The sequence below is a fragment of the Eumetopias jubatus genome, unplaced genomic scaffold, assembly GCF_037043125.1.
Source record: "Eumetopias jubatus isolate StellerSeaLion01/CBP00866 unplaced genomic scaffold, mEumJub1_p1.0 scaffold_8, whole genome shotgun sequence".
In the NCBI taxonomy this organism is placed as follows: Eukaryota; Metazoa; Chordata; class Mammalia; order Carnivora; family Otariidae; genus Eumetopias; species Eumetopias jubatus.
Window position 1 is genome coordinate 20,791,315 of NW_028274814.1, and position 25,211 is coordinate 20,816,525.

At 38.4% G+C, this 25,211-nt stretch overlaps 1 protein-coding gene across 2 annotated transcripts in view; it reads left to right on the forward strand.

The window, feature by feature from the left end:
* Positions 1 to 25,211, forward strand: part of ITGA8 (integrin subunit alpha 8) — a 191,783-nt gene that overhangs the window by 15,012 nt on the left and 151,560 nt on the right. For both annotated transcript variants that reach the window (XM_028114140.1, XM_028114141.1), the window contains exons 3-6: positions 13,588 to 13,688; positions 17,169 to 17,292; positions 23,928 to 23,989; positions 25,081 to 25,126. In XM_028114140.1, the coding sequence (XP_027969941.1) occupies positions 13,588 to 13,688; positions 17,169 to 17,292; positions 23,928 to 23,989; positions 25,081 to 25,126 (333 nt within the window). The remainder of the gene's footprint in view (positions 1 to 13,587; positions 13,689 to 17,168; positions 17,293 to 23,927; positions 23,990 to 25,080; positions 25,127 to 25,211) is intronic.

Below are 25,211 nucleotides of genomic sequence, written 5' to 3' on the forward strand. Positions count from 1 at the left end.
TTTAAAACAGTTTTTTTTTTATGACAGATACATTTTTTTTAACAGCTTGGTTTACTTCATTCCACTATTTAAATGTAATGTGTGGTGTTCATTTGTATTCATTCAATTATTTTATTTGTTTGCTTATTTACTTATATTTGATAAATTTAACATGTTAAAATTTATAAACTTAAAGCATGTTACTTTTATACATTTATATATTGTAATATGATTGCCACTGAAGCAATATTTATCCCATTACATCATTATAGTGCAGTAGTATTAACTAGATTCATTACAATGTGCATTAGATCTTTATGGCTTATTTACTACTCATTACAAGTTTGTGCTGTTAAACCCCATCATTCTTGTCTCCCTCTCCCAACCCCCTAGTAACCACCATTCTACTCTCCGTAAAAAGCAGAGTTTTAAGGAAGTGATTTGGATTAGTTGGCAAACAAGGAAGAACGGAATTTTGCAAGAGAAACATCATATAGGAAGTCTAGGAATGGGACTCAATAGGGAACAGAGAGGAAGTTATCTGAATGGAAGGAAATGCTGTCCCTGGACATCAGGTGTGGCGCCCCAGACCTATGTTATGGAGGGCAGGGCATTTAGGTTTGATCTACTAGATGAAGACAGGAAAACTATTTTTGTGTGTCTGTGTGTGCATGAGTGCATACATACACACATACATATTTGCATATGTATATAATATTCATTTAATCAGAATAACACATTTCTGTCCATCAACAGATGAATTGATAAAGATGTGGTATATATATGCATTGAAATATTATTCAACCATTAAAAAGGAGAAAGCCCTGTCATTAGCAACAACATGGACAGAACTTGAGGGCATTACACTAAGTGAAATAAGAGAGAAAGACAAATGCTGTATAATCTCACTTATATGTGAACTCTAAGAGAAAACAATAGCAACAACAAGAACAAAAACTCAGACAAAGAGATCAGATTTGTGGTTACCAGAGGTGGGGGGAATTGGAGGAAGGTGGTCAAAAGGTACAAACTTCCAGTTATAAGATAAACAAGTCCTGGGGATGGAATGTACACCATGATGACTACGGCTCACCCTGCCGAATAGTATATATGAAAGGTGTTAAGAGAGTAGATCCTAAAGGTTCTCACCATCAGGGGGAAAAAGTTCCTTTTTTTTTTTTTTTGTATCTGTATGTGAGAATAATGGATGTTTACTAAACTTACTCCTGTAATCATTTCATCATATGTGTGTGTGTGTGTGTGGTGTGTGTGGTGTGTGTGTGTGTGTGTGTGTGTCAAATCATGATGCTGTACACCTTAAACTTATAGTTTTTTTTTAAAGATTTTATTTATTTATTTATTTGAGAGAGAGAATGAGAGAGAGAGAGCACGAGAGGGAAGAGGGTCAGAGGGAGAAGCAGACTCCCTGCTGAGCAGGGAGCCCGATGTGGGACTCGATCCCGGGACTCCAGGATCATGACCTGAGCCGAAGGCAGTCGCCCAACCAACTGAGCCACCCAGGCGCCCTAAACTTATAGTTTTGTATGGCACGTATATCTCAATAAAACTGGGGGTGGGAGGAGAATAACATTACAATTTACAATTACAATTCAATTTCTTAAACATTACATGGAAAAGTGAATTTGTGATATTTCCTCAAATACTTGAAAACTCACACTAAGATGATCAAGAGTATGAAGCTGACAGAGCTGTTCTTTAATGGTTTTTAATAGTGGTTTTAGGGTATCGGGAACCACACATTTGGAAGTTTGACTTTCTGGGGCATAAAAATCAGCACAGGTTCTTTTCTTGGATTTGTTTCTTTCCGACAAGGAGCTCTCCCGCCACAGCTGTATTATTTTGAATTTTACAAAGGAGTAATCCCTGTTCTCAGATATGTAGTTTCAATTTAAATGAAACTTTTACAGCATACATTGATTATGGGAAAGATTACAAACAAACGTTTAAAGATCTCTTTTTACCCTTTTCCTGATTAAAAATGTCTGGACAGCTCCTGCAACAACTTTAAGAAAATCCCTAAGGCCCTGCACTTTAAAGTGATGACTGAAGGTATAAGGAAGCTTACTGTGCTCCAGAAGGAGGTCGAGGACTTCTCTATAAATAGCTTTCAGAAATCCCCCCATCTACCAGAATGTTTTGCCGCACCTGTGTCAGTTTCGGATCTTCCCTTCTCTCCCCTGTGGTGATCTATCTTCACTTCTTGTAATTCCTCCCATTTGACCAAGCTAAATGATTAGAAAAATCTGCTTGAAGCCCATATGTGCACCATATTCTACACTCCCTCATTCCTGCTCTGAAATGAATATTCCCATGAAAAAGGAACCAAAAGTTAGTAGGCTTGCCACCCACTTGGATTTGTACCCAGACTGCCCAGAGACCAAGCTTCTGATTTAAGAGAGGTGGCTTCAAAGCCCAGAAATGTGGGACAAGACAAATCAATTTGATTGCAGCTACCCATCTAAATTTTCCAGTTTGGCCTACAAATCTTTTGATTTTATCTTTAGGGTGTTTTTTTCCCTCAGATATTTTATTTTATTTTTTGAGATTTTATTTTTTTAAGTAGTCTCTACACTCAACATGGGGCTTGAATTCACAACCCCAAGATCAAGAGTCGCATGCTCTACCCACTGAGCCAGCCAGGCAGCCCCCAGATCATATTTGAAATGAAAGTGAGATCATAATGGGGCGCCTGGGTGGTTCAGTCGTTAAGTGTTTGCCTTCAGCTCAGGTCAGGATCCCAGGGTCCTGGGATCGAGCCCTGCATCGGGCTCCCTGCTCAGCAGGAAGCTTGCTTCTCTCTTTCCCACTTATCTTGTGCTCCCTCTCTCGCTGCCTCCCTCTGTCAAATAAATAAATAAAATCTTAAAAAAAAAAAGAAAGTGAGATCACAGTAACCAATATCCTGGACAAACTTCTGAATAAATATATGGAAGCTTGGTCATTCATTCCACAAACTTATGAAGGGCACACTATGTGCAAGGCACCATCCTAAAAGTGGGAAATACAGAGATGAAGCAGAGAATTAATGTCTCCGCCCATGAGATTTACACATATTCTGAAGGAGACAGACAGTAAGCATGCAAACCAAGAAACAAGATCATCTCAGATAGTGCTCAGCCATGTGAAAAACTGTCACAGTGGGAAGAGTAAATGCAATAAGAAGACAACAAAAGCTGAGCACATCCAAGGGACAGAAAATCAATGTGTCTGCAGCTTAACGAGCCTGCGCAGTTTGGAGGAGTTGATGCTGGAAAGGCAGGCAGGGGCCAGATCATGTCAGGAGTTAATCACTGCAGAGGTAGAATTACAACTCCCCAAGAATAAAGATGGATAGTTCAATAACTGGTGTTGGGACAACTGGCCTTTCATATTGAAAATAAGTAAGATATCTGGGCACACCATGTTAAAAAAAAAAAGAAATTCCAGATGGACAACAACCCCATAAACAAAGTTAAAAGACAAGCAAAAATCAGGGAATGATATTTGCAACATATATATGGGGAAAGAATCAAGACCCAGAATATATGTTGAATTCTTACCAATCAAGAAAATGAATCACCAAACAAGAGAATGAACAAAGGAGGATAGAAACTGGAAATTCACAGAAGAAAAAGGTGTGTGGGTCATAAATAGAAAAAGATCACCTTGCTAATAATCAGGGAAATGCCAATGAAGACAGAACAAAGGGAGGTACCATTTCACCTGGCTGGGCAGAAACTTACAAACCTACAAGACAAGAGCTGCTGGCCCTCCTCTTGTGCACTGCTGGTGTGCATGGTAACTGTAGTTGGTGTGGCACAGCTGGGGAAGTAGATATGGTGACTCTGTGTGACCCAGCAATGTCATCTCTACCCTGGTGCCGGACAGACATTCTTCCACATGTGTAGGTGGCGATGGATATAAGGATGTAGTCGAAAAACAGGGGGAAAAAAAACAAAAACAAATGTTCACATGTAGGTGGAATGGATAATTAAAATGGAAATGGAGTAGGATACAATGCTGAGCAAGAATTAAAACGAATGAGCGAGGAGCGCCTGGGTGGCTCAGTCGGTTAAGCATCTGACTCTTGATTTTGGCTTCAGGTCATGTTCATGGTGTGGGGAAATCGAGCCCCATATTGGGCTCCACGCTCAGCAGGGAGTCTGCTTGGGATTCTCTCTCTCCCTCTCCCTTTGCTCCTCCCCCGGCTTGCACGTGTTCAATCTCTCTTTCTCTCTTTAAAATAAATAAATAAATAAAATCTTTAAAAAAAGAAAGCTAAATCTGTCTATCCATCTATCTATCTCTCCATCTATCTATCTAAACGCAGATATCTCTCACAAAGATAAAATCGAATGTCAAACACCAGCACAGACTATTACATACAGACAATGTAGTACCATTTTTTTTCCAGTTAAAAGGAACGCACAAAGGCATACTGAATAAGAAATTGTTGGCAAACTACAACTAAATCTGACCCACCACCTGTTTTTGTATGGCCTGTAAGCTAAGAGTAGTTTTCACATTTTGTAATGGTTGGGAAAAAAATTTGTAAAAGGATAACATTTAATGACACATGAAAATTATATAAATTTCAAATTTCTGGGTCCATGCACAAAATTTAATTGGAACACAGCCAAGCCCATTCTTTTACATGCTGTCTATGGCTGTTTCTGTGACAAGAGCAGAGAGGAGTAGTTGCTACAAAGACCATAGAGATTGCAAAACCGAAAGTATGTCTTTTCTTTCCTTTAAAGAAAAAAAAATTCAGACTACTGTTCTATATTATTCATGGACATTATGTTTTAAATGGCCAGGAGTATACACATCAAATTCATGGTGGTGGATACCTCTGGATAAGGAAAGGAGGGGAACGGAGCCAGGGATAATTACCAGAGGATACTGTCATGTTTGTAAATGTGAAGAAGCTTGTCAATTCTGCCTGGTAGGAATATAAGTGTTTGTTATATTAAGTCCTTGTACCTTTTTCTACTTTCTTTAAGCCTTAGAACAGCTAACAAAGAAAAATATATTTTGTAGACATTACCCTCAATCAGTGCATACAAGTCTGTCATGTATATTTTAACAGTTGGATAGTAAACTATTTTATAGATAACAGAAATTTCTGTTTGAATCCCTTAGATATAAATATTTAAGCTCCAGTTTTGCTATCACAACCAGGATGGCAAATATCTTCATATTACATCTTAAAGCATTTGTGTAATTATTTCCATTGAACCAAATCCTGAAAGTTGAATTCCTTGGCTAAAAAAAAAAAGTACATTTGGGGGCATGTGAAAAGATGGCAGAGGAGTAGGTGCCCTGAATTGAGCTGGATATCTACCAGACCACTCTGAACACCCACAAAATCAGCCTGAGATGTAAGAAGATAGATCTGGATCTCTACAAACAGAATATCGCAGGTGGTTGGTTTCGAGGTGTGAAGTGGGGAGCTGTGATTCCGTGGGCAGATATCGGAGGATAAGTGGCAGGGGGAGGGAGCCGAGCTGTTGGGATACTGCACCACCGGTAAGCAATAGCCTCCCACACTGGGGACTGGGCACAGACTCGCAGACTGGACTTGGCGGGGAAAGGACTTTAGGGCAGCACCCCAGGCTGAAACCGGAGCGGTGGGGTGTGCCTGTGAACTGGGGGTGGCTGGAGGTATTAGAAGCCCAAAGGGCAGAGATGCACCCCGACCTGGAGGCGAGGACTGGGAGCACTGCTAAGGGGCTCACAACCCAGGATGCTGCAGTTTATAGCAGAATAGACATAAATGCAGATACTGTGGCCTGGAGAGCTCACTGAAGAACAGACTGTGATCTCTCTGCTCTGAAACAGAGGGTTGGAAACGGTCTCTTCTGCTCTGACTCTCAGAAGAGACACGGAAAGCTGCCAGGGAAAGCTGCCAGAGAACAAAAGCCCCCCAAAAACGGTTTTCACTGAGCCCATCCCCTGCCACAGGGGGCAGGGCAACTCTGCCCAAACAGGGTTGCCTGAGTAACAGCGCAGCAGGCCCCTCCCCCAGAAGACAGGCTGGGAGAACGAGAGGCCAACCTTAAGGTCCCTAGAAAACAGATGCATCTTGCTTGGGTTGTGGTCAATAATTTGGACTCTGTACACTCCTTCAACCACCCCTCAACAGAATGACTAGGAGGAGGAACCCCCCCAAACGGGAAAGACTCAGAGACTGACTTCTGCCACAGATTTACAAATGGATACAGATATAACCTAGATGTCAGAAATGGAATTCAGGGTAGCAGTTGTGAGGATAATAGCTAGAATGGAGAAATCGATTAATGGCAACATAGAGTCTCTAAGGGCAGAAATGAAAGCTGAATTGGCAGAACTTAAAAATGCTATCAGTGAGATCAAATCTAATCTAGATTATCTAACAGCTAGCGTAAGTGAGGCAGAAGAATGAATTAGTGATCTAGAAGACCAGTTGACAGAAAAGAAAGGTAAAGAGGAGGCCAGGGAGAAACAACTCAGAATCCATGAAAATAGAATCAGAGAAATAAGTGACACCATGAAACATTCCAATGTCAGAATTATTGGGATCCCTGAGGGGGTGGAGAGAGAGAGAGGACTAGAAGATATATTTGAGCAAGTCGCAGTTGAGAACTTCCCTAATCTGGGGAATGAAACAAACATTCATGTCCTAGAGGCAGAGAGGACCCTCCCAAGATCAAGGAAAATAGGCCAAGGCACCAGCATGTAATAGTAAAACTCGCAAATCTTAGAACCAAGGAAAACATCTTAAGGGCAGTTAGGGGGAACAGGTTCCTTACTTACAGAGGAAGGAACATCAGAATAACGTCAGGCCTATCCACAGAGACCTGGCCAGCCAGAAAGGGCTGGCAAGACATATTCAGGGTACTAAACGAGAAGAACATGCAGCCAAGAATACCTTATCCGGCAAGGCTGTCATTTAGAATGGATGGAGAGATGTAGAGCTTCCAAGACTGGCAGAAACTGAAAGTGTGACCATATGTGACCACTAAGCCGGGCCTGAAAGAAATATTAAGGGGGGTTCTATAAAAGGACAAAGACCCCATGAGTGATATAGAACAGAAACTTACAATCTATAGAAACAAGGACTTCACAGGCAACATGATGACAACAAAATCGTCTTTCAATAATCACTCTCAACATGAATGGCCTAAATGCTCCCATAGAACAGCACAGGGTTGCAGATTGGATAAAAAGTCAGGACCCATCCATATGTTGTCTACAAGAGACTCACTTTGAGCCTAAAGATACATCCAGACTGAAAGTGAAGGGATGGAGATCCATCTTCCATGCCATCAGACCTTGAAAGAAGGGGTGGCAATTCTTATATCAGACAAATTAGATTTTAAGCTAAAGACTGTAGTTAGAGGCACAGAAGGACACTATGTCATTCTTAAAGGGTCTATCCAACCAGAAGATCTAACAGTTGTAAATATCTATGCCCCCAACATGGGAACAGTCATCTACATAAGCCAACTGTTAACCAAAATAAAGAGTCATATTGATAATACGTTAATTGTAGGAGACCTCAGTACTCCACTCTCAGCAATAGACAGATCATCTAAGCAGAAAATCAACAAAGAAACAAGAGCTTTGAATGACACACTGGACCAGATGGGCCTCATAGATACATACAGAACATTCCACCCTAAAACAACAGAATACTCATTCTTCTCGAGTGCACACAGAACTTTCTCCAGAATAGACCACATACTGGGTCACAAATCGTGTCTCAACCGATACCAACAGATTGAGATTATTCCCTGCATATTCTCAGACCATAATGCTTTAAAACAAACTCAATCACAAGAAAAAATTTGGAAGAAATTCAAACACTTGGAAGCTAAAGACCACTCTACTCAAGAATGTTTGGATCAACTAGGAAATCGAAGAACTTAAACAATTCATGGAAACCAATGAGAACAAAAACACATCGGTCCAAAACCTATGGGATACTGTAAAGGTGGTCCTAAGGAGGAAATACATAGCCATCCAAGCCTCACTCAAAAAAATAGAAAAATCCTGAATTCACCATCTAACTCTACACCTTAAAGAACTAGAGAAAAGGCAACAAACGATGCCTAAGCCACACATTAGAAGAGAAGTAATTAAGATTAGAGCAAAGATCAATGAATTAAAAACCAGAAACTCAGTAGATCAGATCAACGAAACTAGAAGCTGGTTCTTTGAAAGAATTAATAAGATCGATAAACCACTGGCCAGACTTACCCAAAAGAAAAGAGAAAGGACCCAAATTAATAAAATTATGAATGAAAGGGGAGAGATCATGGCTAACACCAAGGAAATAGAAACAATTATTAGAAATTATTATCAACAACTATATGCCAATAAGCTGAGCAACCTGGATGAAATGGATGCCTTCCTGGAAACCTATAAACTGCCAAGACTGAAACAGGAAGAAATTGACAACCTGAATAGGCCAATAACCAGTAATGAGATCGAAGCAGTGATCAAAAACCTCCCAAAAAACAAGAGTCCAGGGCCTGATGGATTCCCTGGGGAATTCTACCAAACATTCAAAGAAGAAATAATACCTATTCTCCTGAAGCTGTTTCAAAAAATAGAAACAGAAGGAAAGTTTCCAGACTCATTCTATGAGGCCAGCATTACCTTAATCCCTAAACCAGGCAAAGACCCCATCAAAAAGGAGAATTTCAGATGGATATCCCTGATGAATATGGATTCCAATATTCTCAACAAAATCCTAGCTAATAGGACCCAACAATACATTAAAAGGATAATCCACCACAACCAAGTGGGATTTATCCCTGGGATGCAAGGGTGGTTCAACATTCACCAATCTTTGTGATAGAATACATTAATAAGAGGAGAGAGAAGAACCATATGGTCTTCTCAATTGATGCAGAAAAAGCATATGACAAAATACAGCATCCTTTCCCAATTAAAACTCTTCAGAGTATAGGGATAGAGGGAACATTCCTCAAGTTCATAAAATCCATCTATGAAAAACCCACAGTGAATATCATTTTCAATGGGGAAAAGATGAGAGCCTTTCCCTTAAGATCAGGAACACAACAAGGATGCCCACTCTCACCACTATTGTTCAACATAGCACTGGAAGTCCTAGCATCAGCATCAGACAACAAAAAGAAATAAAAGATATTCAAATTGGCAAAGAAGAAGTCAAACTCTCTCTCTCTTCGCAGATGACATGATACTTTATGTGGAAAACCCAAAAAACTCCACCCCCAAATTACTAGAACTCATACAGCAATTCAGTAATGTGACAGGATACAAAATCAATGCACAGAAATCAGTTGCTTTCTTATACACTAACAATGCAACTGTAGAAAAAGAAATTAGAGAAACGATTCCATTTACAATAGCACCAAAAACCATAAGATACCTCAGAATAAACCTAACCAAAGAGGTAAAGGATCTATACTCTAGGAACTATAGAACACTCATGAAAGAAATTGAAGAAGACACAAAAAGATGGAAAAACATTCTATGCTCATGGATTGGAGGAATAAACATTGTTAAAATGTCTACGCTACCCAGAACAATCTATACCTTCAATGCCATCCCGATCAAAACGCCAATGACATTTTTCAAAGTGCTGGAACAAACAATCCTAAAATTTGTATGGAATCCGAAAAGACCCCGAATCACCAAGGAAATGTTGAAAAACAAAGCTGCGGTATCACATTGCCTGATTTCAAGCTATATTACAAAGCAGTGATCACCAAGACAGCATGATACTGGCACAAAAACAGACATATAGACCAATGGAACAGAATAGAGAGCCCAGATATGGACCCTCAACTCTATGGTCAAATGATCTTTGACAAAGCAGGAAAAAATATGCAATGGAAAAGACAGTCTCTTCAATAACTGGTGCTGGGAAAATTGGACAGCTATATACAGAAGACTGAAACTCGACCATTCTCTAACACCATACACAAAAATAAACTCAAAATGGATGAAAGACCTCAGTGTGAGACAGGAATCCATCAAAATCCTAGAGGAGAATATAGGCAGTAACCTCTTTGACATCACCCACAGCAACTTCTTTCAAGATACATCTCCAAAGGCTAATGAAACAAAAGCAAAACTGAACTTTTGGGACTTCATCAAGATAAAAAGCTTCTGCACAGCAAAAGAAACTATCAACAAAACAAAGAGGTAACCCACAGAATGGGAGAAGATATTTGCAAATGACACTATAGACAAAGCACTGATTTCCAAGATCTATAAAGAACTTCTCAAACTCAACACCTAAAAAACAAATAATCAAGTCAAAGAATGAGCAGAAGACATGAACAGACACTTCTCCAAAGAAGACATACAAACGACTAACAGAACATGAAAAAATGTTCATCATCTTTAGCCATCAGGGAAATTCAAATCAAAACCACATTGAGATACCACCTTACACAAGTTAGAATGGCAAAATTTGACAAGGCAAGAAACAACAAATGTTGGAGAGAGGTTGTGGAGAAAGGGGAACCCTCTTACACTGTTGGTGGGAATGCAAGTTGGTTCAGCCACTTTGGAAAACAGTGTGGAAGTTCCTCAGAAAATTAAAAATAGAGTTACCCTATGACCCAGCAATTGCACTACAGGGTATTTACCCCAAAGACACAGATGTGGTGAAAAGAAGGGCCATATGCACCCCAATGTTCATAGCAGCAATGTCCACAATAGCCAAACTGTGGAAAGAGCCGAGATGCCCTTCAACAGACGAATGGGTAAAGAAGATGTGGTCCGTATATACAATGGAATATTACTCAGCCATCAGAAAGGATGAATACCCAACTTTTCATCAACCTGGATGGGACTGGAGGAGATGATGCTGAGTGAAATAAGTCAAGCAGAGAAAGTCAATTATCATATGGTTTCACTCATTTGTGGAACATAAGGAATAACAGGGAGGACTTTAGGGGAAGGAAGGGAAAAATGAAGGGGGGGAATCTGAGGGGGAGACAAACCATGAGAGACTATGGACTCCAAGAAACAAACGGAGGGTTTTAGAGGGGAGAGGGGTGGGGGGATGGGTTAGCCCAGTGATGGGTATTAAGGAGGGCACGTGCAGCATGGAGCTCTGGGTGTTATACAAAAACAATGGATCGTGGATCACTACATCAAAAACTAATGATGTATTGTATGGTGACTAACATAACATAATAAAATTAAATTAAATTTAAAAATAAATTAAAAAATAAATAAATGTACATTTAGGGGCACCTTGGTGGTGTAGTCGGCTAAGCATCTGACTCTTGGTTTCAGCTCAGGTCCTGCTCTGAAGGTCATGAGATCGAGCCCCATGTGGAGCTCTGTGGTCAGCCTGGAGTCAGCTTGAGATTCTCTCTCCCTCTTCCTCTGCCCCTCCCACTCATGCTCTTTCTCTCTCTCTCCCTTTCTAAAATAAATAAACCTTTAAAAAATTTACATTTAAAACTTTGACATATGTTGCCAAATGGCCCTTCCAAAATACTATGTTGAGTTATCATCTTGCAAAGAGTGAATATTAATATTTTTTGCCAAACTGGTAGGTGACAAGTGTTAAGCCATTATTGTTTTAACTTGAGGCTCAGGACCTGTCCATGAATTTACAGGCTATTTAATTTCTTCTTCACTCCGCAATGCTTATTCAAGTCCTTAGAACTTTCTCCTGTACAATGTTAGTCTTTCCTTGATTCGGGAATTTTTTATATATTAAATATGTTGATCCTTCCCTTGAAAAAAGTTTCACCTGGATTTTCATTTATTTACGCTTTTAATCCAGTTACTACACAGTTCAACCTCAGAACAGCAGAAAAGATGTCTCAGGAGTCACAAAGGCCAAGTCACATCATTTTCTCTAGCAAAACAAGGTCAATTTGAAAGTGGCTTCTGCTTTTTCCCCAGAATCCATTTCCTTCCTCCCAGGAACGTGGGAGGGATCTTCTTTAAGGATATTTGAAATTTTGGAGGTGCTGGTCTTTTCATGGCTTTTTAGCAGATGGGAAATTTCAAAGCCACTGTGTTGTACTTTCTTCCTGTAATCAATCAAAGCCACATTGACAATCTTGAGAGGTGTTACTAATTTCATTGCTGAGTACCAAAAATCACCAATAATAAATAACCTGTGTGTGTGTGTGTGTGTATGTGTGTGTCTGTGTGTGTGTGTGTGTCTGTGTGGTCCTTTCCAATTCTTGGACTTAGGTTGAGTTTCCAGGTTTCTAAGTAAGAGATCTTTGTAAAGGGTTTGGACTTTCAGCGGTATGGCTACATGATTTCTGTAGTGTACAGCTTCTCAGCTTATAAAGAAAGCACTTTCAGTTTCATTTATCTCATGTGATCTTTATGACTTTGATCACCTGTGAAAGAGGAAAGGGGGAAGGTAATCTTAGCCTTATTTTATAGAAGAAATCAAAACTCCAAAGATTAAAAGAATTGTCCCCAGTCACTCAATTAATGGTGATAAGATTCTTTGTCTCTGAGCTCTACAATCTTCCAAAGTGCCTACATATAAATAGAAATGTTTATATTTTCAAGTGTATGCTATAATCTGTAAGATGCTCTAGTTCTTTGCTAGTTGTGTGCATTTCTGGTAAGGATTTACAGAACTTGTTTTAAAAAAAAAAAAGCTCGGAAACAACAAAAGCATAAGGTTTTTAAGAAGGAAATTCATGATTTTCTACTAACATGTAAAATGTAAATTTTAGATTAAGATTGAGTATATATAATTTGTAAAAGTCTGTAATCATATGTAAACTCAATTTAATGTTAATTACATGTATATTTTGGCCTCACTTAATAGGAGTTAAAAGTTCATTTTGTAATGCATTTATTATAGAGTCAAGGAAGAAAAATGAAATGCATACCAAAGGAAACACATACAAATAAAATGCCTTGGTACAAATGTCTTTTGAAATTCATTAGCTATTACTGACAAAGCTCCAGTTAGAACCATGCGGTTAGAACCATGTGGGAAATACGTTGACTGGGAATCAAGAGTGAAAGAAAAGATATCTGCTTTTTATTAAGACCTGAAGTGTGCTATAATTGGGTTGAGTTTCTACCCAGATGGCCCCCCTCATTCTGACATCTGCAAAGTGTATATAAAACTGTGTTGAGGTGTTATTTTCTGTGGCTGCATAGAAACATGTTACTCAGTTAAAAGCCAAGACCTTGGAGTCCTTCACAATCATTCCTGCTAACTCATGCCAAGAAACTCGTGCTTCTCTGATCAGGGAGATTCCTGTGTGTTTCCCTATTGGAAAAGATTTGGAATTCCTTAGGGCAGTTATAAGTATCTGGTCTTCGAACTTTTATAAATCAATGACAAACGTGTAGATTCAAGACTAGCAGAGTCCACATCAAGTTTATAATACAGTTCTCTCTGAAAACAAGTTGTAAAAAAATTGCTTCTTGTAAGTTATGAAATGTCATGTTCAAATATGCATTTTCGTTTGGCATTTTTCTAAATGAAAAATCTTGATTAGAACCTCCCCCTCCATGTATGAAAATTGTTTTTCAAGTATTTTTAACGGACACGTTCATTTTTACGCATTATATCTGGCTGCCACATTTTACAAATTATTAACAATTCCATGTCCTCCTTGTCAGACAACAGAAAGATCAGAGTTAACGGAACCAAGGAACCTATAGAATTTAAATCCAATCAGTGGTTTGGAGCAACAGTGAAAGCTCACAAAGGGGAAGTTGTGGTGAGTATGAATCATGGGGATGCTTTGGAATAATATGTATTCTGAAACGTTTTAAAGCTCATATTTATAAAAATACTTTCATGTAAGGACATGCCAGAATTTTAATGACAAATTTATCAGCATTCTAAAAATAAACTTGGTGCTTAAAATTAAAGAATTTATTCTAGTGTTCAAAGGAGATAAAGCTTGTTTTCCACATCAGTGAGATATTTTTGAATATTTCAAAAACAACTAAGGAAGATAGAAAAATAAAAGCTAAATATTAAGGAGGTAAATATTTTATTGCTCAAGATTGATTTAAAGGGCTGATTACACACTGACCAGAGAAATAGGACTGCCATTTGGATTCTTTAAAAGTTTATCTACTGTGGCATCATTGATCATTTTTAAAGCTAAAGGAAATTTTTCTTTAAAAATATAACCACTAACTACGTGGTTCTCTGAATACATTAATACTTTTTAAAGCAAAAAAAATCTCACTCCCAAGTAGATGTCATTCAGCTTTAAAATGCTATGACTTTATAATTCTATTATCTTATTGTTTCAAGTAATGATATATGTCTAAGTTATTGAGAAATAAATGACTGTATTAGGCTGATCTGGAAATTTTTTTTGTTGGGAGAATTTTTTAAACCATTGGCTTTGATTTCCTTACAACAACAAAGCAATAACTTTGCTTTTAGGATTTGTTTAAAGCTGCCTGAATTATGATTTAATAAGAATAAGTATCTAAAGGAAATGCCTTGCTTTATTTGGTCTGTGGTTAACCCCCCAAGGAGATTTTGACATAAACAGGTAATGTATAAAATACAGATAGCCCTCTCCAGTTACAAATCCAGAATTTACAGTATGGTCTCTATAGGATTGTACTTGCACTAATATGGTTTTCACATTCCAGAACTGGTAAAAACCTTTTTATCCTTTAGTGGTGTATGATATGTGAATTTCTTTGGAAAGCTAGCTACTTCCATCTAATAACTATTTGGGGTAAAAAAAAATCTTTTGGGTACTATATTGATATTTTTAAGTCTTGAAAATTTATCTGTAATTTACAGACAAATTGTACAAGTTATTCAACACTTGTAGAAGCCTTCAGGGTCACTGAAAATGAAATCATATGCCATATTCATAATAAAAATGGTTAATTTGGGGGCATGCTTGCATTTTCAAAATTATGTGAAAGGAAATAAGATAATATTAAGTATATTTCAAGTTAATTTTTTCCTTTGAGCACTGAAACTTAGCAGGGTAAGGAAATAAATTCTACCCTATGTGATAATTATCAGAACTTCAAAATGCTGAAGTATTCTTTTGAATATCCAGGTGTCATATGTGTATGTTTTAAGTTTGGGTCACAGGCCAAATTCATCTCATCAGTATGTTTCACATCAGTGTGAAACTGAGCAGATATAAAAAGGGTAACTTTCTAGAGCTGACAGCAGGCAAGTACTGGGGAAAAGTTTCCTGGCATTTAAGTGTGCCGTGGGGATCCAGCAGGTGAGGTCATTTGGCAGACTACTGGCGGCACAGGTGAATGTCTGCACTGCCCAGACTCCTGCTTTTCACTGTGGGGAACTTTATGTTAAACATATTAACCATATAACTTGTCAGTTTACCAAAAGGGCCCTAAGATAGGGAACGTGGATGAGATTCGCAGTTTTTAGGTATTGGCCAAGACCTCACAATACCAAAAAACTCAAGTAGTGGAAACACTCTTCTTACTTGAGACTATAAGTTATTTTTACTAAAAGTAGTTATGCAGGGGACTGATTATCAAGGACACATTTGGAATCATGAAAGGACTTTAAAAACAGTGTCTGCCTTCGTTTTTCTGGCATTGTTTTAAGAGTGATACCATCAGGGGCGCCTGGGTGGCTCAGTCGGTTAAGCGACTGCCTTCGGCTCAGGTCATGATCCTGGAGTCCCGGGATCGAGTCCCGCATCGGGCTCCCCGCTCAGCAGGGAACCTGCTTCTCCCTCTGGCCCTCCCCCCTCTCACGTGCTCTCTCTCATTCTCACGCTCTCAAAATAAATAAATAAATCTTTAAAAAAAAAAAAAAAAGAGTGATACCATCAAACTAGGAGGTAGGCTAGTGGTTCCGTATTCGAGGAATCTGCAATTATGTGTCCTGAGAATAATGAGCACTTGAATAATCAGGTAAAACACACTTATGGAGGATTCTAGCTAGCAAAACAAGTCAAAAAGATGCCTATGTCTTCTAGACATTTATTTCATTGCCTCTCTCCTTTGTAACAAAATTAATATTGTTTATTTTACTTAAAGAGGATTTCATATATTCTCTTTCATATTTGATACCCTTGGAAATACCATGCTTTTGTTAGAATCCAAGCTTCTGGAGAAAAGAAGAGTATTTTATGCAAGAATCATGTTTCTTACTGTTGTTTAAATTAATTTTTGTTTTGTTGCCAATAAAAACCATTAAATGAAAAACAAAGTCAAGAACACTGTGGCAAGGGTGTCCAAATGAAAGTCATTGTTTAAAAAGTTGTAAGATATACCGTCAGTGACAAACCAGGGAAATCCACAAAACAGAGGTTTACAAATTTGTCTGCATCCTTTGATTTGAAAATAATTTCTTAATGTAACAACTAGACAAAGAAAGTAACTAGTCTTCATTTTAAGACATCACACTGATTTATTCACTGCTTCAATGATCATTTGATTCTAGGTAAGTCCTATATTTTTAAAAAAGAAAAGAAGGTGTGAGTTCTTTGCCGTTAGGAAACAATCACTTTGTTTTCATGTTATGTTAACCACCATACATTACATCATTAGTTTTTGATGTAGTGGTCCATGATTCATTGTTTGCATATGACACCCAGTGCTCCGTGCAGAACGTGCCCTCTTTAATACCCATCACCAGCCTAGCCCATCCCCCCACCCCCCGCCCCTCTAGAACCCTCAGTTTGTTTCTCAGAGTCCATCGTCTCTCATGGTTCGTCTCCCCCTCCGATTTCCGCCCCCCTTCATTTTTCCCTTCCTGCTATCTTCTTTTTTTTTTTAACATATAATGTATTAATTGTTTCAGGGGTACAGGTCTGTGATTCGTCAGTCTTGCACAATTCACAGCGCTCACCATAGCACATACCCTCCCCAATGTCTATCACCCAGCCCCCCCATCCCTCCCACCCCCCACCACTCCAGCAACCCTCAATTAGGAAACAATCACTTTTGACACTTATTTAACTTAAAATCCTGTAGGGGAAAATCTCATTCCTTTCTATATGTTTAATTTGTTCTGATTCTGTGGTACATTAATGTTAAAAAAAAAATGGCTTTGGATGTTTCATTAACTCTGACTACTGAGGTACTTACCAGCATGCTGGCAGCCAATTAATTCACCCCCTACTTTAACATAGTTTATCATGAATTTAGGTACCTTAGTCAACAAGCTATATCCTATCATGGTATGTGGAAACTATGTCAAGAAAATATTGATTGTCTTTGTTGTATCACAGGCCTGCGCCTCTCTGTATCACTGGAGAACTCTCAAACCAACACCAGAAAAGGACCCAGTTGGCACTTGCTATGTAGCAATCCAGAATTTCAGTGCATACGCAGAGTACTCTCCCTGTCGGAACAGTAAGTGATTTTATTCCTTGAAACTGTAATTTAGCTCAAGAGCCTTTCTGTGGTAGATGGTGCAGGCAATGTCAGAACACCGTTAGTAAGGACAAAGAGACGGGGGTGAAGGTTACGGACAGCCTTTCGGGACGCCTTTCTGTGACATGGCGGGGAAGACACAGAATTCTGTTGATCCTCTTCCATGTTGTATAAAATTTCTTTTAGATATTTTGCAGGAGAATTGCCTGGTTCCTTACTTTAGGCCTTAAACTCTCAGTTGTTCTCCAAAACTCAGGCTGTGATCTGAAGAATGCTGACCACGCACTTCACTTTTTAATGGCAGGAGTGGTCTTAACTAGCTACTGTGCTTGGAACTGGGGACACTCTGACATCAGCTTTCTGTCCAACCTGTGTTTGGTGTTTTGCTTTGTTTTTTAGAGACAGAGAGCATGAGTGGGAGGGAGGGGCGGAGGGAGAGGGGGAGAGAGAATCTTAAGCAGGCTCCACACCCAGCACAGAGCCCGACATGGGGCTTGATCTCACAGCCTTGAGATCACGACCTGAGCTGAAATCAAGAGTTGGATGCTTAACCAACTGAGCCCCCCAGGCGCCTTGCAGCCTGTGTTCTTGACAACTGTTGCTTTCTTTGGCAGTCGTGTGCTCCAGTTATCTGCATGGCACACTTCTCTCCTTTAGGTGTTTAATCTCCATTTTTTAAAAAAGACTCTGTATACTTAGAGTGTAAGTCTCATCTGGCCATTCTAGGGGGCTTCCAGCGAAGCATCCTCGAAAGCAAGCCTGCAAGTGCCATCTTTGGGGCACAGCTGTTTAATCACTTCTGGGTGGAACACTCCCAGACTTGGGACAGCATTTCCTTTTTTTTTTTTTAAAGATTTTATTTATTTGACAGAGAGAGACACAACGAGAGAGGGAACACAAGCAGGGGGAGTGGGAGAGGGAGAAGCAGGCTTCCCGCTGAGCAGGGAGCCCAATGCGGGGCTCGATCCCAGGACCCTGGGATCATGACCTGAGCCAAAGGCAGCTGCCTAACCGACTGAGCCATCTAGGTGCCCCGGGACAGCATTCATTTCCAATTGGTAGATCTACTCAGTCTTTCTGTGAATTCTTCCAGTTTTCTACCTGTCGTGTCGGTCATTGAGATTTGCCAGAAAGAAACCAGTGGATTTTCATTCATATTCCTGATAGTTTGCAAAACTGCACTGAGGAAAGAAATGTCATTAGAAAGAACATTCTGGTAACTGGTTTCAGGAAATTGATTTTTTAACAACCCAATTCCGAATTAGATTTCCAAAACTGTTAAGTAAAATTTCACCATTTTTGTGTGAATTTTTTTTAGATTCAAGATTAATTTTGGCAGGGTGCCTGGGTGGCTCAGTCGTTAAGCGTCTGCCTTCACCTCAGGTCATGATCCCAGGGTCCTGGGATCGAGCCCCTCATCGGGCTCCCTGCTCAGTGGGAAGCCTGCTTCTCCCTCTCCCACTCCCCCTGCTTGTGTTCCCTCTCTCACTGTGTCTCTCTCTGTCAAATAAATAAATAAATAAAATCTTTAAAAAAAAAAGATTAATTTTGGCAAGGTAATAAACACATATCAGAAATAAAACAATGGAATGAAGGGGGGGAAATCGGAGGGGAAGACAAACCATGAGAGACAATGGACTCTGAAAAACTGAAAAAAACAAACGGAGGGTTCTAGAGGGGAGGGGGGTGGGGGGATGGGTTGGCCTGGTGATGGGTATTAAAGAGGGCACGTTCTGCGTGGAGCACTGGGTGTTATGCACAAACAATGAATCATGGAACACTACATCAAAAACTAATGATGTGTGGTGATTAACATAATAAAAAAATTAAAAAAAGAAATAAAACAATGAAGATAAAGAATGGATCAGTGATATCAGAGGGTTAATAAAGAAGCCACTGAGATTTAATCTGAAGATCAAAGTGAAACAGCTAACTCAGATGGTTTTGGGGGAGGATTTTGGCAAAGAGAAGATCATGACTTTTGTTTAAAAATATTGAAATTAATTAGCCACTTCCTCACATCATGACAAATGTCAGCTGAATGAATAATCTGTGAAATTAAGGTTTTATTTTAAATGGCTTTAAAACAGAGGGTTCCTTGTTGATAATGACACTCGATTATGTATCTATTCAACACATTGAACACTAATTATTCTATGTTTGGGGAATAAAGCACAGAACAAGAGAAAATAAAACCCAATCTTTAAGAAACTTACATTCTAGTGGGGGAGACAGACAACAAACATGTAAGTGTTCAGATCCAGTCATTCTACATCTGGGTATATATCCAAAGGAAATGAAATCAGTATCTCAAAGAGATATCTGCGCCCACCCCGTTCATAGCAACATTGCACACAGTAGGCAAGACATGGAAACAATCTAAGCATCTGTCAATGGATGAATGGATAATGAAGATGTTATATATATGTACAATGGCATGTTGGTTAGCCATAAAAAGAAGGAAATCCTGCCATTTGGGACAACATGGATGGAACTTGAAGGCATTATACTAAGTGAAATAAGTCAGACAGAGAAAGACAAATACCAAAGAAAAATACCACTTATATGCAGAACCTAACAAAAGCAAAACCACCACCCCCCCGCCAAACTCATAGATACAAAGAACAGATTGGTGGTTGCCAGAAGTGGGGGGGTGGGAAGATGGGTGAAAGTGGTGAAGGTGGCCAAAGGGTACAAACGTCCAGTTATAAGATAAAAACGTCCAGGGGCTGTAAAGACCAGGAGGGTGACTATAGTTAGGAATACCGTATTGTATATTTGAAAGTTGCTAAGAGAGTAGATCTTAAAAGTTCTCATCATAAGAAAAAAATTTATGGGGCACCTGGGTGGCTCAGTCGTTAAGTGTCTGCCTTTGGGTCATGATCCCAGGGTCCTGGGATTGAGTCCCGCATCAGGCTCCCTGCTCAGTGGGAAGCCTGCTTCTCCCTCTCCCATTCTCCCTGCTTATGTTCCCTCTCTTGCTGTGTCTGTCTCTGTCAAATAAATAAATAAAATCTTCAACCAAAAAAAAAAAAGAAAAGAAAAAATTTATAATGATCTGTAGTGATGGGTGTTAACTAGACTTACTGTAGGGATCATTTTGTAGTATATACATATAGCAAATCATGATGTTATATACCTTGGACTAATAATATGTTATATGTCAATTATATATCAATGAAAAGAATTTTTTTAAAAGAAAAGTTCATAATATAACGTCATATAGCAAAAAGTGCTACAAAGAAAAAATATAATAAGGCAAGCAAGTAGGGAGTGACATGGCCTGCCTGGGTGGGGAGAGGAGCTTTGAGACAGGACCAAAGAGCTCTCTTAGCAAATGGCTGTTGGAGAGGGCGAGCGGGAGTTTCCCAGGTATAGGCAACAGCCAACAGCCAACAGAGGCATATTTTGGGTCATGTCCCACTCAGAGTGTTGTGTTCCCTGGTTCAGTATGAGGCCATTACTATTATGCTAAAGATAAAAGTCAAGTAGAGAGATAAATAAAATCCTGAATTTACTCAGAAAACTAATGGTAGGGCTGAGATTTAACACGGAACATGTTTCACCAATCCTGTTCATATCATATTGCTCATGATTTGCTAAAAAGCCTTCCCCAGTACAGTAAACTAGTACAGCTGAAACGGTGAGCCCATCCTTCACACTCCTCTTGCCTTGGTGATCTCTCATACTCTTCCAACCAACATGGAGGGTGATCGTTTATAAAATTTGTCACTGCCTCTTATTCTGCCTTTTTGACTGAGTGCCTCTGTGATGAGAGAACTCAAGTTAAAATACGGCACATGGCACTTAGACATGAGTCTGAGCCTTTACCTGAAAATAAGAATTATAGCAGCCTTGTGTCTTGAGTGACACGGGCACATTATGGTGCCAGTTTACTTACTGTTTATTTTCCTAAATAAAAGAACAACTTGACCAAGGTAAAAATGGAGTTCATGTTGAATTGCAGAATAGCTAAATAAATTGCCAAGAATTCTTCCAACTCTAGTACACAGCTACAGTTTTCATATTCCCTGTGGTCACTCTCTTACTACAAATACTTCCTCCTTAAATTCACCCAAGGAGCGGACTTCCTGTCCTTCCCTTGGGTGTTTACAGTTCATTAACACAAAGCCAGCTTGTTCAGGAGCATATGGTCAATATCACAGAAGGAACACCAGCAATATTATTTTCAAAAGAGAATTTAAAGAACTCTCTCATGCTAATTCCCTATCACAAACATACCCCACTGATACATTTAGCAGTATGGGAACTAATCTGCTCTTTCATATTCATGACATGCCTAGAGCTCTTATGATCATTCATAATTCAGGTGAGGATTATTTACATATGGTCTTCCAATCAGCATAATTCCCTGGATTCTTGAGTTCATTCTGGGACATAATTTTAAAATTTACAGACGCTCTGAAGTTCAGGAAGATAGATTCCTTTAGCTCTATGAACTATAACTCTAAGAGAAAAAATAACCTCACATTTTCTTATAACCACTGCTTCAAATAAACATTTGAAGTTGGTTATTTTCTCAATGAGTTTCATAAAAAATTAGTATTTTCTCTTAAGTTTTTCAGTTTCCTGTTTTGAAACAAAATAATTTCAAAGAACAGTCATATTTCTTCCTTTTTGAATAATTTATAATATTAAAAATGAAAGAAAGACTTGGCTTTAAAAAAAGGATTTCTGAAGAGGTTTGTACATTAGAAAAATATACTTCTAAATATATGCAAGACTACACATATATGTTTACATAATCATATATCAGGTATTCATATAGAAATATTTACACACATGAACTTCCAGAAAACTGGTACCCAGACATTGGAGGTTATACACATGAACCTTTAGGGAATTTTATAGCATTCAGAACTACAAACCACAAAATACAACTTAAAATAAGGAAGAAATTTCATAAAAATATAGCGTAAGATGTTGTACACTTAAAATTGCAGAGGTTAAATCTTATGTTAAGTGTTTTTACCACAAGAAAACAAACAAACAAGGGGACACAAGAATTTTTTTGTAGGTGATAGAAATCCTTATTACTTTGATTTTGGTGATGGTTTCATGGGTGTATGCCTATGTCCAAACTCATCAAAATGCATATATTAAAATATGCATTTTTTATATATTAAGTATACCTGAATAAAGCTGGGGAAAAAAACTCTTAGCTTTAAAAAAGAACCCCACAAGGCATTAATGGACATTTGAATTAAAAACAGGTATTATTGTAAAAAAATACAGTATACACGATAGAACAGTGTATTAAAATATACAGGGAGCATCTGGAGAGAAATGGATGATGACAATGCTAAAATTAGCTAAGGATTAACCAAAGGAAAGAAAAAACAGAAGACATTCTAGAAAAAGCTAGAAAGGCTAGATCTATCAAAAAGCTTCTGGAACAGGCATACCTAGTCTATATATTTTTCCTATGATAATGTCCAATTCCTTTCCTGCTCTCTTTTCTTAGTTTCCATTGAGGAATATCCTTGATAAAAAAAAAAAAGGAGTAATTATTTGCATGTTCATATCAAACTACATAATGATTGAGATGCCCCGCACTGAACTACGTTTTGATTTTATGCTAAGCACTTTAGAAGCTGTAGACGGGGGGTGCCTGGGTGGTTCAGTGGGTTAAGCGTCTACCTTCAGCTCAGGTCATGGTCCCAGGGTCCTCGGATAAAGCTTGGCATCAGGCTCCCTGCTCAGTGGGGAGTCTGCTTCTCCCCCTACATTTACCCCCTGCTCATGATCAATCAGTCTCTCTCTCTCTCCCCTCTGTGCCAAATAATAAATAAAATCTAAAAAAAAAGAAGAAGAAGCTGTAGACAGTAGTAAATTCCTGATCCTGATGTCCTAGAAACTTTTTATAACAATCCCCTGGGAATCCACAGGTTGACCTACCCATAATTTTAAAAACGGTATGGTAAGGACCTATTGGACATTCAGTTAGTGAATTACATTGGATAGAATACAAAATAAGCCATTACTAGAGAGCTTTCTCTTTTGCAAACACTGTTTTATTCCAGTGTGCCCGTGTGGTTCATTGTGACCATAAATGCAATTTCCAAATGTACCTAACTAATGATAATAGAACAATTTTAAATTAACTTCCTCTTGGCAATCATTAAAATTGGAATCCTTGTTGGTGCCCTCAGCAGAAAGCATCTGCCCAGGTGACCTTGTTTACCTCTCTCTTGCTCAAGGGATTTCTTTAGGAATGACACATATGGCTTCGCATAGAACACTCAGGCAGCTCAGAAACACATTACTGCCACATGGAGAATGCAGAACATGGCTGAAAGAAGGAGAGTTTATTTCTTCAAACAAACATGAGTTGTAAAACCCAGTATGATAGCTCCAAGGGACGTTATTCCTAACAATCTTACTAGAGAATCATGATGATATTTAGGACAAGAAAATAAATTGAAATATATGTCATAACTTACTCAGAATGAATTTAAAAAAATATAAAACACATATTGGTTATTTTAAACTTAGAAGTATATAGAGAAAATAACAGAATATCCTGAATTGGTTATTAAAATATACCTTGGGAATGATGATGTTATAACATTTCTACATTTTGATCCCTCTAGGTAATGCTGATCCAGAAGGCCAGGGTTACTGCCAAGCAGGATTTAGTCTGGATTTTTATAAGGTGAATTCCTTTGGTCTTGTAGCTTCTAATATTTGTATTAGCTGTTTTTTTTTTTTTTTTTTTTTTTGCCCTCTTGCCCTCTGTCTCACTCACATCCCCAACCCCATAAACCACAACCACCAAAAGAATCTTTAGGTATATATCTAGTCTGTTTTGGCAACTTCTTCAAATGTTTTTGTTTGCTCTTTATTTTTATGAATCTATGAAGATGACAAACTCTTAAAATAGCACAGAAATACATATGATAAAAAGCAACAGTCTTTCTTCCCATCTCTTGTGATAGTCATTTTAAATAAAAAATCTCAAAAACTCAGTGGGAAAAATGTGCTTCCAAAAAAATCACAAGAATCAGTGAATTGCTTTATCTCTTAGCTATAATTCACTGATGAGATTTAACATTAGTGTTAAAATTCACACATCCTTTCACAAAATTAAAAACAGAGATGCCTAGTAAGAGGGTACAAAGATTTCATGGTTTTGAAAATAGTATAGAAAAAATTCTTCAGTCTACAAAATTCATTGCCTTTTTTTTTTAATCATTGTCCTTTTTTTTCCACTGAAAGTTAAGGATGCAGAGGTTGGAAGGTGGGGTTGTAAGGAGCAAGAAAAATTTATATTTGCTAGTCTGGAGTTTTTGCTTTCTCTCCTGAGAAGGGGAGAGGGAGGTGGTTGCAGATGTATGGAAAAAATAGGCATTACTGTGGCCTTGAGATAAATAGAAACCAAATTTTCTTTTTGTTGCCAAGGCTCAAAAGATAATGTCTGCTAAATTACACAGCATTAAACTTGTATATATTTTGCTTACCTGAGGCAGTGCCAAAGAACTGAATTTATATATCCTCAAGGGAAAGAATTCAACTTAGCTAATTGAGTCAAATGAAAATTATTTACTATGCTAACACACTAAATAGTGGAAAGCAAGAAAAAGAATTAAAATGAGCTGCATGCCTCTGATAGAAGGGCCTCATTTAAAAATTGCTTTTTTATGTATAACAAATTGTGAGAGCAATGCTTATTAACAATGATTTATCACCTTTAAAAAAAATCTGTTTTGTTTGGTTTTTCCAATTGTTGCTGTTTCTGTTTTGTAGAATGGAGACCTCATAGTAGGAGGACCGGGAAGTTTTTATTGGCAAGGTACGTTCCATTAGCAGAGAAGAAATGCCCATTTGTTGTTAGTAACAAGAAGGTGAAGCACAAGTAACAATCAAACATTGACCTT